Genomic DNA, 19,716 nt, shown 5'->3' with positions numbered 1-19,716 from the left:
CAGGAGAGGAGCCTCCCCCATCAGCTGTTCTGCTGCTGTCTGGCAGCCTGTCCCAGCTCCTGAAGGAGGTGGGAGATGAGGGGAGGGACTGTGAGGAGCCCGTGCCAGCCAGAGGTGGATGCCCAAGGACCAGGAAGGTCATTCCTGGCACACACCTCTACATGGCTGCAGGAGGGAGCAAACCATGGAGGAACCTGGGAGGATGACTATTTCCTAATGCTGTTTCTGGTAGATTTCTTTTCCTATAGCAGGTTTTCACTAACCAGAGGATAGATTCAGTTTCAAGAGACTCTCAAGTTTTTTACTTAATGCACAGTAAGAGCTTTACTATCTGCAAGAGCAGGGCCTTTTTTCTTAATGATCTTGCTGTCTCCTTTTCTGATTTTCATTCAGGGAAGACCAGGACTGGGGAGAATATAAAATGTAATCCTGGCAATTTGGCTCTTTTCTATGAAGCACCCATATTATTAAAAAAAAAAAAAAAAAATTAACACAGTCATTGTTGGAGCATTTTCTAAGACTATTTAAAAGAGTAGCAACCTTGCAGCATCTCACCTTGATTTCACAGGACACCCCCAAAGCCATTCATGCCTCTAAGCACGTTCTTCATTTCCATTGGCTCAAACTAAGCACCTGCTTTACTGTGTTTATTGAACTGGAAGGGAACGGAGCATTTATCCGAACAAGCAGTTGTCTTTCTCCAGTTTCTGGGTGCACATAGCACAAGTTCTCACCCTCCTCACCCAGGGTTAGGATCTATAGTCATCTCTTCAGGATTATCAGTGAAGTTAAATTTGGGGTTTCATTTTTAGAACTGGAAATTTTTGCACCAGGCAGACTATGCACTGTTGACAGCAGTGACAACAAAAAAAAGGTGAAGAAAACAAGGTGAATATTCTACAGCAGGAAGCAGAAATATCAAGAACCAGTTCTGGTTTCAACACTTGGCTTTACTATAACCTACACTAATCACAGAACTGCTTGTGACAAGAAACAGGTAAGGAAGAGAAACTTGTTAATGTGCAGCCCAAGTGAAAACAAGCACTGGCTTCAGAAATTATACATTCAATTAAAAGTAATTAACCGTAGTTTTAGTGAGAGATAAATAGGCATGGGAAAGCCCTGAGAGACACAGAAATAGATATGGATGTGCAGAGATAGGGCTGGGCAGGCACAGGGAGAGGTGGAGATAGAGACAGGTACAAGGAGGTTGACACAGGCAGAGACAGGTACAGACAGCCAGGGACAGGTAGAGAGAGAGAGTACAGGCAGATATGGACAGATGGAGAGAGGTGACAGATTTTGACAGGTAGTGATAGATATTGACAGATACAGACAGACAGGCGCACACAGACATTGACATACAGAGACAGGTACAGATAGAGCCTAACAGACTCTGTTAGATCCTGACAGAATCTGTAAGATTTTAGGCAATTCTGACACATTTTGACAAATTCTCTTAGAATCTGACAGGTTCTGACAGAGATATTGGCAATGATGGAGACAGATCTTTGACAGGGATTTTGTCAGCTATTGACAGGTACAGAGAAGGAGACATATAGATATATATAAGGACACAGAGTGACAAGTACTGACAGGTGGAGTAAGTGTAGATGGATAGAAACATGTATAGATAACTAGTGATAGGTACAGATATATAGGTGGAGATGTATAGATAAAAGAGAGGTGCAGATAGTCAAAGATCCTAGTTCCCTAGACTGTTTTTTTTTCACTTTTTCTTAGGACTGTTTAAACTTACTCCAGATGAAAAAACCCAGAGGATCACCAGGAGCTTGCATGTGCGGTCCACCAGGGCATGGACCTCAGGACATTGGTAAGAGACTGAGCAAGCTGAGCTACCCACAGTGAAGACTTTCTGAATTTACAATCTCACTTCAGAGCAACAAAAAGTTTTACTGTTTCATATTATTCATTCTTTATGCTTGTGAGTACTTTGTTTATGAAACAGAATAGTTTTTCCCACTTTTGTCCAGAGAAATTCTTTCCCAGCCCAGTTGGGAAAGGGGCCATTTGAGTTTAATTCCCAATAGGACCCTATTCAGAAGATTTCCTCCAAATTTGCCCTAAATATTGACCAGTATCCTTAGGTACTGACACGTATGGGGAGGTACAGACAGGCAGAGAGAGGTATAGAGGCTAGAGCCAGGTAGAGTTATCTATAGAGAGCTGTAGACAGAGAGCACCAGGTATGTAGATAGAAACAGACAGCAAGAGATATGCAGCGGCAGAGGCGGGAAACCTGAAATAGGTATAGATGGGTAAAGACAGAGACAGGGAAAGACAGACGGAGGGAGAGAGACACAGGTATAGATTCACAGACAGATATGGAGCAGCATACACATAGAGAGATAATTACAGGGAGCCAGTGGTAGGTATAGACAGACACAGAGCAATGACCACGTGTGGACCGTGGGCAGCACGACCATATACAGGGGCCATTACTGCATGTGGACTGTGGGCAGCACTGCACGCGGGTCACGGGCACTGCCGTATACAGCCGGCACTCCAGGGCTGAGCCGTACGCAGGCGGCGTTCTGGGACAGTGCCGTATGTGGGCATTGTAATGGGGCACTGCTGTATACGGGCGGCATTCCGGGGCAGGGACATTCACAAGGGGCATAATGGGACTGTACCATACACAGATGACTTTCCGGATCAGTGCCATATGCAGGTGGCCTAAGGGAGCAGCGCCATATGCGGGCGGCATTCCAGGGCTGGGCCATATGTGGGCAGCTTTTTGAGCAGTGCTGTGGGCGGTGGGTTTTCTTGGGGCTGTGGTGTATGCGGGTGGCTTTCCAAGCCAGGGCCACACACAGGCAGCACTCGAGGGCTGGGCCGTACGAGAGCAGCCTTATGAGGCAGTGCCATACATGGGCGGCCTTACAGGGCAGGGCTGTACGTGGGCATTGTAATGGGGCACTGCCGTACACGGGCAGCCTAACGGGGCAGGGCCGTACACGGGCAGCCTTACGGGGCAGGGCTGCGCATAGACCCCTTGCCCACACACTTCTGGCATGAGGGCCCATGGATCACGAGAACCATGGCCAGGCACATACAGGTTTTACCCCGCGCATATCACAGGAACCATCACCACATATGAAGGAGGCATTATCACATGCGATTGTGGGAATCATTGCCAGCCATTCCCACACAACGATAGCGGGAGGTATTACCTGGCACAATCAGCATTGATTTTTACTGCATGTGGGAGGCATCACCTTGCTGTTCCTTTTATTTATATCTGTAGACATGTAGAAGGCCCTGCAGCATTTTTTCCTGCCCTAGAACTCCAGCCTTGGAGTGTTTTTATTGTGTTCAGACACACACAAGCATATTCCATGTGTGTAAGCCAACACACCAGCATTTTCAAGTGGGTTACTATTCTTCAAACCAAACTACTTCAGCATAACAGTGATAACACTTGCTGTGAGAATTTAAAAAGAAAAGGTAATTGTTACTCCTTTAAAGCCAGAAGTCTTACACTTCACTGTCTCAGATTCTTCCTGTTAAGCAGGTGTTAGCAAAGAAAACAGGATTTGGAGTAATACTGGAACACGCTGCAAGCTTGAAAAATCTCAAGGAGGAAAGCCCAAGTCAACTAAACATGCAGTTTGACTAACAGAGTACTTGATGCCATTTTTCTACTTACTGCAGACATGATGAGCTCTCCACCAAGATTCTGGATTTCCGCTTTAACCTGGCTGCAGATCTTGAGCTGATGGGAGTAGAGCTTGATCTGTTCTAGGTAAGCCAGTAAATCCTGTTTGCATGACTGGTCTGGGCACTGAAAACAACAACAAATAAAGCATTCCAGTAACTGCTGATTCAAAATGATGTCTCAGGAATCACGTTAAAACTTCACTGAGGAATATTCCAGCTGAAGACTACTGGAGCCTTGCTTTTTACTGAGTTGTATCAGGCTGCAAAGTTCATTCTTCTTGGGAAGCTTTTTAATGCTATGGTTGGAAGCTCAGATTAAGCTGAAAATTCCCCATATGCACTCTGTATTTAACATTGCTGTACTTGCCTTAGCAGTATTTCTAAACGCATCCTTTAGTGTATGGAGTAATTACTTCAATTCCGAAGATGATCTCTAAGAAAATACCTCCATTAACAGTGATGAGAGCAATCCAAACTGATTTTGTGGGCAATGTAACCATACATGCATAGACATGTTAACATCTATACATTATGTTTCATCTTGAAATACGATCTATGGGGGGTTTTTGTGCTCCATCCAGAGGGTATTGAACTCAATCTGCAGATCTTGTCTAGTTTTGGGAACAACAAAATTAAAATCTCTTATGAAAAACTCACTGCTTTCAATATTTTTAACAATATAGATTTCTTTTACAGAAATAAAAATAGGGTCTTTCAAACCTAATTTCTTCCCAAAATACATAGAGTACTTGGAGCATAGTGTCACTCTGTGGGTACCAGGCCAGCCATAAAAGCCTGGGTATGAATTTGTTATATTTGTTATATGATTTTCATTGCTCCGGTAGAATGAAGGGATCTTAGGGGGAATGGTGAGCCCCTGTTGTGCTCCCACAGCTGGAAAGAGTAAGAGTGATAAATAATCATGAGATCCATGCAGGTTTGCAGACATGGGTTTGGCCCAGGTGTGGTACTTACATGATAAATACAGCCCCTTCCTTTCAGCAGCAAACTCTGCTCAGCTGTGCATACTGACAAAACAGAGATACATCCCCACCAACTGCATGCCATCAAGCATCACCTGTGGTTTTACTGAATGGTGGTCAGTGGATTTAAATCCAAAACCCACCAGGAGCCAGAAAAAGCACAAATTCTACTTACTCCAAGAATATTTCAGTTCCTGGCTTTGCTGAAGCAAGAGTACGTGTTCAAAAGGCAGGTGTGACAATGCTGTTCTTCATGGCTATGCAATGTTAGGTTAAGCAAGTTCATGCTTTAGACTTAGCAAAAGGTAACAGTAAACAAGGAAGGTCAAAGTGTACAATGTTAAATTAATTATTATGACTCAGCATCAGTCCTTACCTCATGTTCTGCTACATCCATTATTGTTTCCTGTATTTGGGCACAGCTCACAACAAAAACCAGAGCACTTCCTTGACACGTTCTCTTTCCTTGTGTGATGTTTTCAAAATGCTAGCACATTATGGAAAACTGCCCTAAAATGTGTCTTTATTTCTTCCTTATTAAGCCCTGATTTAAGGACTGCCCAAATCAGTATTTATATAATGGTAGCCCAGTGTTTAGAAAGCTGGAATACTCACTGTCTACTTAATTTAGTTAATAAAAAATTCAAGTACAATACAATGCAATCCCTTAGAGCATCAGAACTTATAACACCAAGATGTGTGTATTCCTGGAATGAGATTTGTCCTCCTCCATTTTTTGCTTTCCTTAGTTACACTTTGATTTAATCCCTCAGGCCAGAAAGACTCAAGAGAAAGGTGTATAGAGTGCCAGTATAGTGCCTCATCCACTTCAAACAGTGACAATACCAATTACAGAAGTTCAGAGACAAGAATGATGATTATACTCTTTTATATAGTAATAGTGCCAGGCTAGTCACAGGTGATGTCTCCCTTACACAGCATTACAGAAGAAATGTGTACCATTTTACGAATGCTACAGATGATGCACATCAAAGGCCAGGAAACTGCACTCAAGAACAAGACCTTGAGGTTCTGTGGAAATACTTTCAGTGTCAGAAGCATTCAAAAAAGCAAATGCAGGGCATTGGATAAGAAAATTCTCCTGAAAGGTAATCATGCAACTGTGGCATATGTGTCTCTGGCATATCCACAGCTTCACTACCTGAGTAGATAGAGTGCATCTTTGCCCTGCACTGGCCACACCAAGGTCCAGACAGAAAGAGGAAGACTGTAATGAATCCTGGTATTCTTCCATTACAAAACCCAGGGGTCATTAAAAGAGACTCCCAGGTACGCAGAACAAAGGAAATAGTTTTTAACACTGGTTTTTAAATTGCAGAAATCTTTGTTACAGAATAGTTCTATTAAAACTTTACATAGGTAAATAAGTTACTGGACAAATGAACGGGAAAATATCAAGGACTATTTCACATGCCAAGTGTATGAAAAACATGTTTGGTAATGTGAATTGTGGCATGGCTCCTGTAGGCTGGGAGCACCATGCTGCCCCGAGTTGTGTGGATGTTCAGTGTTAGCTCCTGGCAGCAGCTGGGAACGGTGTACCCGTGCCTGAGGTCTGCCCACAGCACTTGAGCAGAGGTCAGGCCTGGCCAGGGCCCTGCTCACACACACACACACACACAGAATGGCCTGCACTGCTCTGAACATGAACAAGCACTGCTGAAAATTAAACCTTACACCTTGGAGCATGTCCCATTAGCCATCAACAGAAGTTAGGAACAAATGTAGTGCGGGGAGGACACTGCATAAAGGATCTTCTGCCTGCTCAGAGGGAGCTGGTACAAGCAGCACTTGCTCACCAGGGAAACCAAACACTAGGCTGTAACAGAAGGACAATCACCAAATTCTGAGTTTCATCATCCCACAGGCAATGATGGTTACCAGTTTATTGCTGCACATTATTAACTGGAGAGCCCATCAGATTCTTTGAGGTTTTTCCCCACACATCCTGCAGGCAGGGGCTGTTGCTAACAGGGGCTTTCTACAAGAACAACATCAGAACTGACCTGCATCTCAAAGATCCAGTGGTATTTTACCCAACAGAATATCCACCAGAACATCCAAACAATTTGAGGAATTAAAATGATGTCGTGATTAAGACCAGACAGAAACCAGCCTTCACCGTCCAAGTGGAAAATCCACTGGCACAGCAGTTGCACAGAGGGTGTAACTGAACAATGCACAGGAGCCTCTAACTGCAGACCATTCCAGGTTTGGTTTGCTCTCACTTCATCCGTTTGCTAACAAAGACCAAAGCGTTTCTCTACAGAATCCAAATCTGTCTTCATGGGGATCAATACTGGGGATAATCACCTACCACCTACTATAAATGTGTGCTGTGCACAGACAGGAGGTAGCTTTGCTGCTCCACCAGTGGGGTTCCCATCACCAAAAGGGATTATTTACATGGTGCTGTTCTGACCACTGTAATTAGCTCTGGCAAACAGCATTCTGAATGACCCCAGTCAGGGCCTGCCTGACTGCATTCCTAATGGGTGCAAAACAACTGCAACACAGAAGAGGCTCTTAATACAGACCTCACTCTTCAGCACATTTCATCAAACCAGGCTGATGTACTGCCTTCGTTATCTTAGGGCTTCCAGGTCGCATTAAGTAGCAGAAGTCGTCTGACAGAAGGAACAAAGAACAAGGATCTTCTGACAAAAGGAAATGTCTCCTGATAATGAATTTATAGTGAACCTCTGCACTTGTGATTTATCTGCATAGGTTGCTGTTGATGCTGTAACTGTGACAATTTTCACCGTTGTTATTCTGAGCCATCCTAGAAGTGACTGTGGACTGAAATACAGCTGAGTTCCACTAATTGTACCACTGTCTTAGGTTACAATGCAACATGTAACCAAAAGTATGTATTCTATTACCAGCTGTTAAAACCAGCTGGGGCAGTGTTCTTTATGTCTTCCACAACAACAAAGGGGGCAGGTGTCTTCTGTTAGTGGCCAGCTGTTCAAACCAGGTGGGGCCGTGTTCTTTATGGCTTCCATGGCCCATCCTCCCTCCAGAGGGACATCTGCTGTTCATGGGCCATGGAGGCTCACTGCATGACTGTTAACATTACATCATCCCACTGGGAGATGCTCCATCCAGCAGGAGGAGCCAGCATTCCTACCTGGATAAAATCTGAGATTTGCAACACCAGAGCAGCCTATTTGCACTGGATTCCCAGAGGAAGACTGGACCCATCTACACCACCACTGGACCTTCAGAGAAAAACTACACCCTTTGTTGCTCCAACAGAACCACATCTGTCACTCCAGGAGCCACAATTCTAACTGGACTGCTACCAAACACCCTGACCAACAGGGCGTCAGGTTGTATTCTGACTCTGGCAGCGGTTTTTTGTACTATTGCATTTCTTGTTTAATTTTCCTACTAAAGAACTGTTATTCCTATCCCCATACCTTTGCCTGAGAGCCTGTTAATTTCAAAATTATAATTCAGAGGGAGGAGGTTTATATTTTCCATTTTCAGGGAGGCTCCTGCCTTCCTTAGCAGATGCCTGTCTTTCCAAATCAAGACAACCACACTGTATCCACTCCCTTCAAACACACCAACAGGGAGCTATAAAAATCATACACATCCCTTTTTTCCCACATAATAGAAATTCTAGATAATTTAGTTGTTAGTAAAAGGCAACATGTGAAATACTCTCTAGAAAGTCTGAATGCAGCTCAGGAAGGCACTACTGGCATTCATGTTCCACTCTGGACACCAAATTCCTGATGGGCTTAGCCAGTTTGGCCCAAATTCAGAGAAAAGTTATCTGGTAGCCCAGAGCAATGTAAAGTTTATTTTCTTTTAAGACCCCAGGAGTGGAGGGCATTAGGAAACCTGGCAAAATAACAGCGGAGAAAAGAAATTTGAAAATACCTTTGAGATAAAAAAATAAATACTACAATGAGAAAAGAACTTTCTAAGTTAAAGGATCATTTGGCACAGCCAAATAAGGGATAGAAGTTCAGAAGTTTACAGAAGTTAAAAGATCTCTAGCCATGTAAGCAATAAGAGGATCATTTGAATATCTGTAATAGGAGGAATAAATCAAGATGCTCTTTTTTAGTACGTTTGACACCTATCTAGCAATGCTTGCAACTGTGGTCACTGTAACTGGAAGGGCTGCTTTGGTTCATCTTTTGATTTGTGTTTGGGTTTGTCTGGTTTTAATGTATATAATGTGATATAAAACTGCATCTAAAATCAAGCAGCACCTGTAAGTAAGGAGTGTCCTTCAGATGCACAAAACAAATCCCAGGGGTCAGGTGGCTCCTGGGTGTCAGCTGTGTGCAAGCTCTGAGCCAGGACAAAGAGTTGGAGTCAATTCAGTAAAAGGGTTACAATAAAACCTGAATGATGTCACCTTTCCCAGTAGCTCTGAGGGGACACACAAACTATCACCACTAATGTTTCATGAATACTTTTTCCTCACTGATTTGTTCTAGTTCTAACTCAGGTTTCTAGTCCTGAGTTGCTGCAGTAATACTGCTGAAATCTTTCTTTCCTAAAAGAAATATTTCAGTGAGAGTGGATTTCCTGTCCTAAAACCAGCATGAATTTATGACTCTTACTCATATTTGGCTTTGCTATCTCATCATTTTCTGCAGTGTATCAGTGAAAGGTTTGAATTTTAATCTGTAATACATAAAACCTTGAAAGGAGCTATTGTCCAGTGCTGGAAGAATGTGTGTCAAGATCAGGAATAGGGAATCCAGACATTTTACTTTTTTTTTTTTTTTTTTTTTTTTTTTTTTTTTTTTTTTTTTTTCACAAATCTGATCACAACTGTATAGATATAGGAGTTCTTTGTTATCTGGAATTCAGGGAGACACATGACAACCACTAACAGACTGGTGTTGCTTCCTAGTCAGCAGAAAATCAAGCACTGAAAATGAAAATAAAGAGTGAAGGGAAGACAGCCAGCACGTGAGGATGTGAAAACAGCGACTGTCCTGTGCTGCCCCAGACCTGAAAGGCAGCCACAAAGGAAGAAAGGCTTCAGGAGTGACACCTGCAGGCTGCCATTTCCCGCACTCCTCTGCTGGCATTGCAGGGCCCTAAAGTGACCCAGCAGCCTGCTGAGGAGGCTGCAGGTGTGCTCACATGCTGCTGCAGCTCCCTGAGGCAGGCTGCTCAGTTACCCTGCTCCTGCTGGCTGTTCTGGGGGAAGGGCGAGCCATCTGATCTAAAAATCGAACAGCAATAAAGCACACCTTCCAACTCCAACACTTTGCATTTCATGGTGATAAATAACTCTTATGAGTTGCTTAAAATAACTATAAATAAAAATTAAATGTAAAACAAAAAATCACCTTCAAGCTGCAGAGGCCCAAACAGCCAGCGTTAGGGGTAGGGGGCAGAGAAGGAAAGTACAGCAAAAGATGGATTCTGTAACTGCAGAGGGTGGAGAACAAGCGATTGTGGAGCCACAAGAGTCTATCCTTACTAAGCTGAGACCAAGCACCTGCCCAGAGCAGCAGAGCTCTGTGCCAGTGCCACCATCCTGTGCTCCCACAGCTCACCTGGAGCAGCTGCCATTGCTGCCAGGGGATTTGGCGGGTCACTGAGGAGACGATGAGGCTGCATGCGCAGCTGGCCTGGCTTTGCCTGGCACAGAGCTCACGCTCTCCACAGTGGCTGCCCCCGTGCTGTGCTGGATCCAGTACAGGAAGGAAGTCAGTAACAAGGACCTTTCAGTGTCCCACCCTCCGCCAGTGAGCAGTGCACAAGCACCTGGGGACAAGCATGGCCAGGACAGGCCACCCAACCCGGCCAAAGGCTATTCCATACCAGTTCCATGGAGTGTCATGCCCAGTGTTGGGGATTCACCTGGAAGGGGCCAACTGCTGGGCATCAGTGAGCTCATGCTAGAGAATTGTGCTAGGCATCAGTTCTTTCTCTCTGCTCTCAGTCCTCTCTCACCCTCTCTTTCAGCATCAATATTAAAAGTACTACTACTATTATATTTTAAATTATTAAACTTTTTTTCTAAAAACCCATGAGGTTTCCCTTTTTTTCCAGTTCCAGGAATAGGTGACCAAGCAGCTGCATTGTACTCAGTTGCCAGCTGGGGTTAAACCAGGACGACAGCTTATTATACAACTATTTGTATATTAAAATATACCTTAATAATAATAATATATGTTAAAGAAGCCATGAATACATACTTTTAAAATGTGTTTGTCTATATACATGTTCCCATGTACTGCATGTCTAAAATGTTGCATTCATAGCTTAAGGGAGCTCACAGGTGTTCACACACATGTACAAATGCACGTGCAGAGCAGTGTGTGTACCTGGACATGTGTGATGTATGTACACATCCATTTCAGGGTGTACACGAACACTGACACAAATGGAGAAGAGAATGCCCAGGGAGGTCCAGACAGGATCTGTGTACCCAGTGCCTCAGAAGTGCTCTGGGAGGGTCACTCCTGCAGGAGACCCTGGCAGAGTTCAGGGGGGAGTGTGTGGGTCCTGCAGGGCCCCACGGAAGCTCACCTGCTCAGCGATGAGCCGCGCCAGGACGTCCATTCGCGAGCCCGACTCCGAGATCATCTTGGCGGCGTTGATCACGTCAGACGTGTGCTTCAGTGGGCCTCGCCCCCTTCACAGGAAACAGACACCCAGAACAAATCACAGCCCTGCAAACTATGTGCACAACAACTCCGCTGAACAAAGCAACTAATCCACACACAAGTGACTGTAATTAAATCCCCACCCACAAAGCAACTGTCTTCATGTCCCACAAATTCACATTGTTTGGGATGCAGAACGGGATGCAGAAGCACCAGAAAGATTCCACAGTTTCTTCATATTGAAAGTAGAGCCCATGCCAAATCCTGATTTTTAAGAAATTTCTTGGGCAGTTTGTATTCCCAGGGTTGTGTGAAGTTCCTTTCCTTTCCATGAGTTTTTTAGTAGTATGTGCCAAGGCAGTTAAGCTCGTTGTATTCTGAGAGTCATCATGGATATCTTGTCAGAAGAATAGTGGGGTTGGTTGGGTTTTTTAGATTTAATTGGTGCACCCGAGCACAAAAAGAGATGTATGAACAGGGCTGCAGATCAGCTTACACATGCCACTCAGAACACAAATGTGCCATATCAGAAAAATACTCCCCAAACAATTACAGAATTTCTTCAGAATTTCAGCCAAATTCTTGTGAACAGTCTGCCAAAAAGTTAGACTCTTTTTCTGTATGCCCCCCTCCCAAGCCCAAAAAGCTGCTTTAATTACAGGAGAATGTTTCTAAGAACTAAGAAGTAAAATGTGGATACTCAAGACAGGAAGTATGATCACCCTTCTCTTCACATTTGCTTGAATCTCAGCCTCTTTAACGCTGAAACACTTCACCTAAACTAAAATCAGCACTTAATTGTACTTCATGCATGTATAAAAGTGAGCAATGCTGCTGAACTCTGCTTTGCCTTTCAACATCTTTGACAAGAATACATCTAAGCTTACTATGTATTTAATTTCTGAAGGCCCCAAATCAATTTACAAGTTCTGCACTGGACAAAGGAAATAGACAAGGAAAAAAATTAAGGTAACTCTTTGTTCAAATGAGAAGACTATTTTCCTCGAAGTCAAGTAAATGTAAAGAGCATTCCAGTAAAAAACTCACTTAACCTAAAAAAATTATAGTATGGACCTGCACAAACACTGCAGTGAGGAAATGACAGTGGCAAAAACACAGCATGGCAGACAGTGTTTAACCTCTTGATTAATCATACTGCCCAGCAAAGACCTCTTAGTCCTTGGAGGAAAGCATACTTTACTTATTACAGTTCCTTATTCTCAACTATGGAAGCCCACGTTTGGAACAACCTAGAATCCAGTATTTTACACATCATTGTTCTACAGAAAGGCACCTTCTTATGGCAAACATACCTGGCAGATTGCTCACTTGACGAAAGAATTACAGTGTATGTGGGGAATGGATTTGCAAATGCAATCCACTGTATCTAGGATTAAGTACTTGAACCCTCACCCATATCCTCCACTTGCCTTTCTTGGTCTTTTCCCTTTGAATCCTTAGTTTTACAACCCAATTCTTATGTGTGCCTACTAACCCTTTCCTCCACTCCACTCACCCTTTCCATTCCACGCCACTCACTCATCCTTATTTACACTGCAGCAGTTCCAAGGGCCAGAGGTTTGTCAGGCCTCCACAGCACATCCTTTAGCTGCTCCACAAACTACCAGCAGCCCAGGATCCTCCTAGCAAGGTCCAAGCCAGGACTAAAATGGCCAGCAAATGAGAGATGGCATCAACAGTTCAAGCCATTTCTGCTTAGGTCATTCTTGTATCTTCAGCAGCTTTGCTGACATTTGAAGCTGGCTGAGTATTTTGAGGGTAAAGTTCTCCAATTAAACTAGATATTTTCTTGTACCCTTAGAGATCTAATGAGAACTAAACAATTCCACCCCAAAAAATTACTTCAGACAAATGAAAAAGAAGTATTACATTTCAGCACAAACATGGTCACCCTCAGAGCCACCAGAGGAACACTCAGCAAGGACTGTTCTGGAGACTTTTGCCCCACTGGCACCTACTGCACCAGTGGTTCAAGTTCTCCACTACAGCCTCTAAGAAACGTGGGGCGCAATGCCTCTGAGCTGTCAGCCACAGCTCAGTCTTGAAATAAATATTAAATATTTAGGAATGCCTTAGCCGTGTGTTAAAAAGTGCAGAAACCCCAGCACATTAAGTTACAGGCACAAAGAAAGCTCCTTTGCTACACAACCAAGAAATATCTGTGCCCCTTTTTTTACCTTCATGTAAAATCCACAGCCTCTGACATAAGCAGAGGCTCAGCTGCCTTAGGATATGGCATAATAAGCTGTTAGTCCCAGTTTATGATGTTGGGAAATTCTGAGTACTGGAAAGAATACTTGGGAAAGTACACTAGATCTGCTGAATCACTGGCCAAATGGAAGAAACAGAGAGAAAAAAAAAACCCAAAAAACCCAAACCAAGATGCTGGTTCAACTACAAACATTAATTTGGACATAAGTAATGTGCTGCTTAGAGAGTCCCTACAGCATTTCTGTACAAAGCCAGAGGGGTTGTTTCAGCAGACAGTGTGAACAGAGTCCCTGAGGCAGAGCTGCTGTGAGAACAGCAGATAGCACACCAAGGTGCACACACAGGTAATAACCCACCCAAAGCTTTCCTGCAGCTTGCCCTGTTCTGGTGAGACTGCCACTGCAGGTCTGGCTGGGTTCCTGTGAAGGAAGCCTGGACACAACGGGAAGCTGTGCAAAAAGGATGTCATAAACATAAGGAGAGACAGAAGGGTTTACACCCACAACAATCTGGAAGTTTGGAGTAGGGCAAAGGAGGAATAGTGAGCAAGAAAGGCTGTGGGACAAAGGGAGAGCCTCGGAGGGGCTCCAGGACTGTGGTGGGCAGGCAGGAGGTTCTGAGCTCCCCTTCTGGAGGAGCAGGAGCAGGGAGGGGCAGAGCAGGGCATGGGGCTGTGGCACCACTGCCAGTGGAGGAGACCTGACAGTTCTGGGACTGTCCATCCTCTGCTGAGGGCTCTGCAGTCCTATGATTTTATTGTCTGAAATTCAGCAAAGGAGTTTCACGCGTTTTGGTGAATAACAATCAGGTTCAATGCACGTTGCCTTCTGATGGTACCAGCGCAGCTGAGCACTTTGTGAATCCCCACTTCTCCTGATTTAGCACAAAACCAGTAGATTCAGAATGCCACTAACTCAGATTAACTCCCTGAATCCTAATGTTAGAGCCACATAAAGCCTGTTAAATCATCTAGGTTGCTCTCCCCAGCCACTGCACAGCTTCCTACCAGTTTTATATGCACTTGTGGTTTTTTTCAGGCAAGTTTGAAGTATGAAAAAACACTGTGCTTGAAAGGCAATGCTTCCCTGAGGTATCCATTTCACTCTCTGGAATGCGTTCCCCCATATTTAGGTCTTTCTCTGGATCACTGTAACAGCATCCCTTTCCTCCTACAATTCTACTCCCTGATCCTCCATCCCCACATGCTGAAGTATCCCAAATTATGGTGGATAGTGGAAACCTGCATGCAATAGCTCATGCGCCCAAAGCTGTTCAAGAAACAAATATATAAAAACCTTTTGACCAAGTACCATCTGCTGCTCAACAACACCACAAAATTTCTCCATTGTAGAGTTTTCGATCTGTTTCCCTGAAGAAATTCTAATTTCTCTGCTATGGAAACCATGTAGTACTTAAATTTTTTTTTCAAGTCATCTTTTATCTTATTGTTTTTTTCCCTGCTCCCAGTCTCTAATGTTTAAGGCCAAATTTCACCTTACACACTCAGTTACTGAAGTTTGTCCCTAGTGATTTCACTGAGTTCATAACCTACAACACAACAACAACTAGACTCTGGATTCATTGCATAGTAGATCTAATACATTTATTTTCCTCACATCTCACTATTTCCAAGCATACAGCCTTACAGGTTGAGCAAGCTGATAACACATTCAAGGTGATGAAAAACAAAGACAAGACACGAAGGACTATATTTACAAGCAATTATATCTCCCCAAGGTAGTGATAGATTGTTACTACAGCTCAAATCAACTGCTCTATCCAACAACAAAACTGGGAACAGGCCATAAATAATATATATAGAGAGACATCCAGCTAAGTCTAACAAGAAAGAAAATGGATTGTGTACAAAGAAAGCACTCTGGAGTATCTCCACAGAGATATAGGAGATAAAAATCCCAGAACTTCATCTCAGTGTTTCTTGGAAAGGAGCTGGAGTGTGTTAATTAGTACAACACCAGGGGTTTTGGGTAATTGTGAAAGAGAGCCTGAAGCCTCTCAAATCTCATCATTTTTGCTCCAGGGAAACCAAGAGCAACTCCATCCCTGTATGCCTAAACTTAATCACGGCGATTAGCAGGCATCAGTATGAGGAATTATTTTCTCTTTTCCTTCACACTGAAATTTCACTCTGAAAAGCAGCGATACTCTTAATTCTTACGGTAATAGAAACTTACACTTAGCTCCAAAACGTCTTTGCCATCATCTTTTCCAGGAAGGGAAATTCTGCTGTCTGCAAGCAAAGCTGGTGGCTTCCCCTACACACTGTGCTCTCCTCAGCAATGCTCCATGCTTGCCCAGCAGCAGAAGCAGAGGGAGCTGCAGTGAGCAGTGGCAGAGGAACTCAGACCCAGAACTCCAGGCTGTGAGCTGAAAGCTTCACCATCAGCTCCAACCCACAGCCGCCACGGTGACAGCCACTCTCCGGCCCTGAGCTCCAGGTCTGACCACTCTGCCATCAGGCCTGGTCTGCAGCTCAGCAGGTCCTGACAGCTCACACACTAACTGCAAGTTTGCCTGGGGCACTGCAGAGGAGGCACAACTACAAACCAGTCCTAACCCAGCAACGTTTGCTGGTCAAACCCGAGCTCAGCCAAGGGACCAGGTCTGGCAATCCTGGCCAAAGCCAGGCCAGTGTCCAGCTGAGCAGCCCCAGCCTGGACCATCTGTTTGTTAGGGCCAGAGGAGACCGAGTGCTGGCAAGGGCTCCTTGCAGGTGAGAGTGGACTGGGACATGGCCTGAGGTGAGGAGGGTCAGAGCTCCCATCCCGGTGACCAAAGTGTTACTTCAGATATACGCTTGTCCTGAGGAAAGTGCATCACTTACACTGCTGTGCAACTCATAAAAAGATCCTCCTACAAATAATAATTATCTTTTATAGACATTGTTGTGGTTAGTTAATTCAGTTGTTCATTCCAAGGTACCATTTGTACCTCCTGCAGCTCTTCCCCAAACACACTGGGTGTTTCTCCTTTCTTCTGCCCCTCAGAGCTGCTCTGCAAAGTGCTTTAGTACTGGCAGGGTGGGAAATCTGGATTCTAGTCACACATTCTCATCTCTATTCCATGAGCCGTTTCTGAAGTTTGCTTTTTGTTTTATTAACCCAGTGATGGTGTGCAGTCCTGGGAGCGGGGATAAGGAAGCAGGATTCACACCTCATTCATTACAGATGCTCTGAACTTACTGAGTGAATCATTTTTTCCTGCAGATCACTTTGCTTGTCCCTCCCAGCTGAACGTGCACAGTTTTAGATGAAATCTGTGAATGGCTTGGTGTTCAAGGAGGAAAAACCATGCTTTTTAGAATCATGGCTATAAACAAAAAATCCCTTTTATTACATCTGGCTGCACGTCCCTATCACTTACACAAACAGGAGGCAGCAGAGCTCCTCAGGAAATCCACATGGGGAAAAGGTAATTGGACATAGTACAGGTGGATCCCAGAGCTGACCTCTGCCAGTTCATTACAGCTGTAGACACAAAAGCAAGAAAGGCTTTCATATCATCCACTTTTTGTTGCTGTCTGGGTGCATAGGTTTGGAAATTACAAGAAAAGAACTCTTAATGCTGGCAAAACTCAGTAACTGAATTAAGGCCAACCCCCCACTTGACATTTACAGGTGCAATGGCTGAAGCAGGTCTATTCCTTAACAAAATTAATGTAATACAAATTAAAGTGTAGCCAGATGAGAAAAGGGCAGAGTGAAAAAAAAAAACATTAAAACGCATGAAGTAAACAACCATTTACTCATTGTAATAAATAGTATTTTGTAAGTAGAAATACCTTTTGTGAGTAAAAGAATTTAAGGCGTACAAAAATCTCTGGATTCTGTGGACCCGAGAACAGGACAGCAGAGTTCCAGACAATGTGAACACAGCACACTGTCTGTCTGTTACATAATTCTGAAAGTGAAAATGGGTTTAATACAGGAGTTTCTCTTCCCTGCTGCCCTCCTGCACTGGTAATACTTTGGCTCTGCATCTCCCCCCAAGAGGGATGAGGGAGAGGAGGTCCAAAAGCTTTGTACAGCAGAACTGGGGTGATACACACAAACCCAACCTGCATCTTTTGTACAGGAGTATTTGTAAAGGCTGTTCAGGGTTGGTACCTTTTGACTGTGCAGAAGCCAGCCCCTGACCCTGGTGCCCTTCCAAACCTCTTTGGCAGCAACGCCAGCAAAACAGCTGTCCCAATTGTCTGTCAGTTCCAAATGGTGTCTGCTGAGGGCAAATAAATCCTATCAATTTGCAATCAAACAAACAAGAAACAGGCAGAATATAACAGAGATGAGTAACAGCCCACATGATTTTCCAAGCATAAATATTGCCCAGCTAATGGAAAATAAGCTTTTATGGCTTCTGGAAAGATTAGAAGTGGTAAATACCATGTATTTTCAGGCAGAGTCTGAAACCTTCTCCTGTTGTGTTTTCATGATCTGCCTAAACAATACACAGAAAATCAATGAAGTCGTTGCTTGTTAAGGATATGCTGAAGCTGGAAGAGCACACTCCAAGAGGGACAGGTTGTCAAAGGGCTGCAGCCACAGCAGAGGGCAGAAGAGAAACAACCTGGTTTCTCTGGGATCTGCCTTGGTGTTGGAGCTGCCCAGTTCTTTATTAGTGGCTTAAAAGAAGGGAATAAAGAGAATGCTTAAAGAACTTACATTTGATACTGATGTGGAAGAAGAAGGAAATAGGCAATTCTTAATTCCAAATCCGGCCTCCTAGCCTGAGATAAGCAGGAAGTAAAAGTAGATGCAATGAGAAAAAAAGATATATGCCTCAGATAGGAATATCAAACACGGAGATACACATGGAGAGTCAGTCCCTACACAACAGGACAGTGTGAGAGGCACTGAGGTTTAACAGATCACAAATCCAGCAGGAATCAGCACTAGCATGCTGGAGAAGAAGAGGTAATGGGAAAGTGACAGATCCAGGAGAGAAATGAAAACACTTCTGGTCTTTTTTACAGTAACGAGGTCTCTGGAGAATTCCAGGAGAATTCCTGGAAAGATGTAAGACTTTGTTTAGGAGAGAAGACTGAGTGCCAACAGAACGGACTAGGTTTGGGTTTGCTTCTAGGCTTCAGCTTATTCCCGTGGAATGGCACTAAGGCTCCTCCTGTGCAGTGGCAGTGGCTGGTGCTGTGCACAGGGAAGCTGTAGCACTCACAGAGAACAAGGTCCAGCATCAGTGACATCCCACCCACTGCCAGTCCTGTCCCACAAGCATCTGTCCTGTCCCAGTGCCACCCTGTTCCATACTCCCCCCTTCTCCAAGGCAGAATGACAATGCAAATAAAGAAATAAAAAAAACGGAGGCCAGTGCAAAAACCCCTGGGATTAAAGGCTTAACACCTCTGTGGCAGTGAAATGGGAATTGAAAATTACTGTTATTTACAACAATTTTTTTAGATCAATACAACTTTCTATCAGTCCTATGATTCCTTCTTTCTCTGCTCTACTATCAAGATACTCATTGTTGATCTCACATAGGTCTTCATGTCTAGCACTGCTTGGACAACGTATATGAGCATACATGAACACAGAAGGGACCTTTTCCTAATGATCCCTGAGTTTTCTTCCTCTCCGCTTGGATAAATGAAGTTGCAATCAAGCTATTTGAACGTGACAAGGACATATTTCCAAGCTCCCATACTCTATTTTGTCAGCTGAATAAACTTTGTTAGAGCAATCCAGGCACTGAGAACTTGGCTGCACTGCTAAACAACTGTCACTAAGAAGTATTTCTGGTCCCCAGTTTTAAAAAGCATAAAACCAGAAAGGAATTCCTGCTTCAGAATGTAGTCCCATATAACAGAGCACTGCTTTACCATCCTGATGGTATCACTTGTAGAACTGAGAAATCCCGATATAATTCTGTGGGAACATAGCTGGGAAGCAGGACTCAAAGTACTGCTGAACTCATTACAGAAGTAGATGTGCTAGAGGGCCACGAGGCCTGGAAGTCGAGGCAGGACCCTGAAGGATGAAAAGGTAAGGGTGAGTGTATGGATGGAGAACTGTAGAGGCCTTGTGCAGGTCTGTGCTAGCCCATAGTTAAGCAGTGTTACTAAGAAACATGGATATCGTTATGGTTGTCATTATTTAAGCAGGTAGTTATTTTGAGCTCATGCTTGAAATGTCTGTAAAGCAGCAGATAGTTCAATAAAACTTGTTTCATGA

General features: G+C 43.9%; 1 protein-coding gene across 2 annotated transcripts in view; it reads right to left on the bottom strand.

Annotated features, from left to right (window-relative positions):
* The window catches only part of CTNNA3 (catenin alpha 3), a 411,551-nt gene that overhangs the window by 8,689 nt on the left and 383,146 nt on the right, over window positions 1-19,716 (bottom strand). For both annotated transcript variants that reach the window (XM_066324417.1, XM_066324416.1), the window contains exons 16-17: window positions 11,202-11,307; window positions 3,671-3,805 (exon numbers count right to left, since the gene is read on the bottom strand). In XM_066324417.1, coding sequence (XP_066180514.1) covers window positions 3,671-3,805; window positions 11,202-11,307 — 241 coding nt within the window. The remainder of the gene's footprint in view (window positions 1-3,670; window positions 3,806-11,201; window positions 11,308-19,716) is intronic.

The sequence above is a fragment of the Sylvia atricapilla genome, chromosome 8 (assembly GCF_009819655.1).
Source record: "Sylvia atricapilla isolate bSylAtr1 chromosome 8, bSylAtr1.pri, whole genome shotgun sequence".
Taxonomy (NCBI): domain Eukaryota; kingdom Metazoa; phylum Chordata; class Aves; order Passeriformes; family Sylviidae; genus Sylvia; species Sylvia atricapilla.
This window is presented reverse-complemented; position numbering and strand designations above follow the sequence as displayed.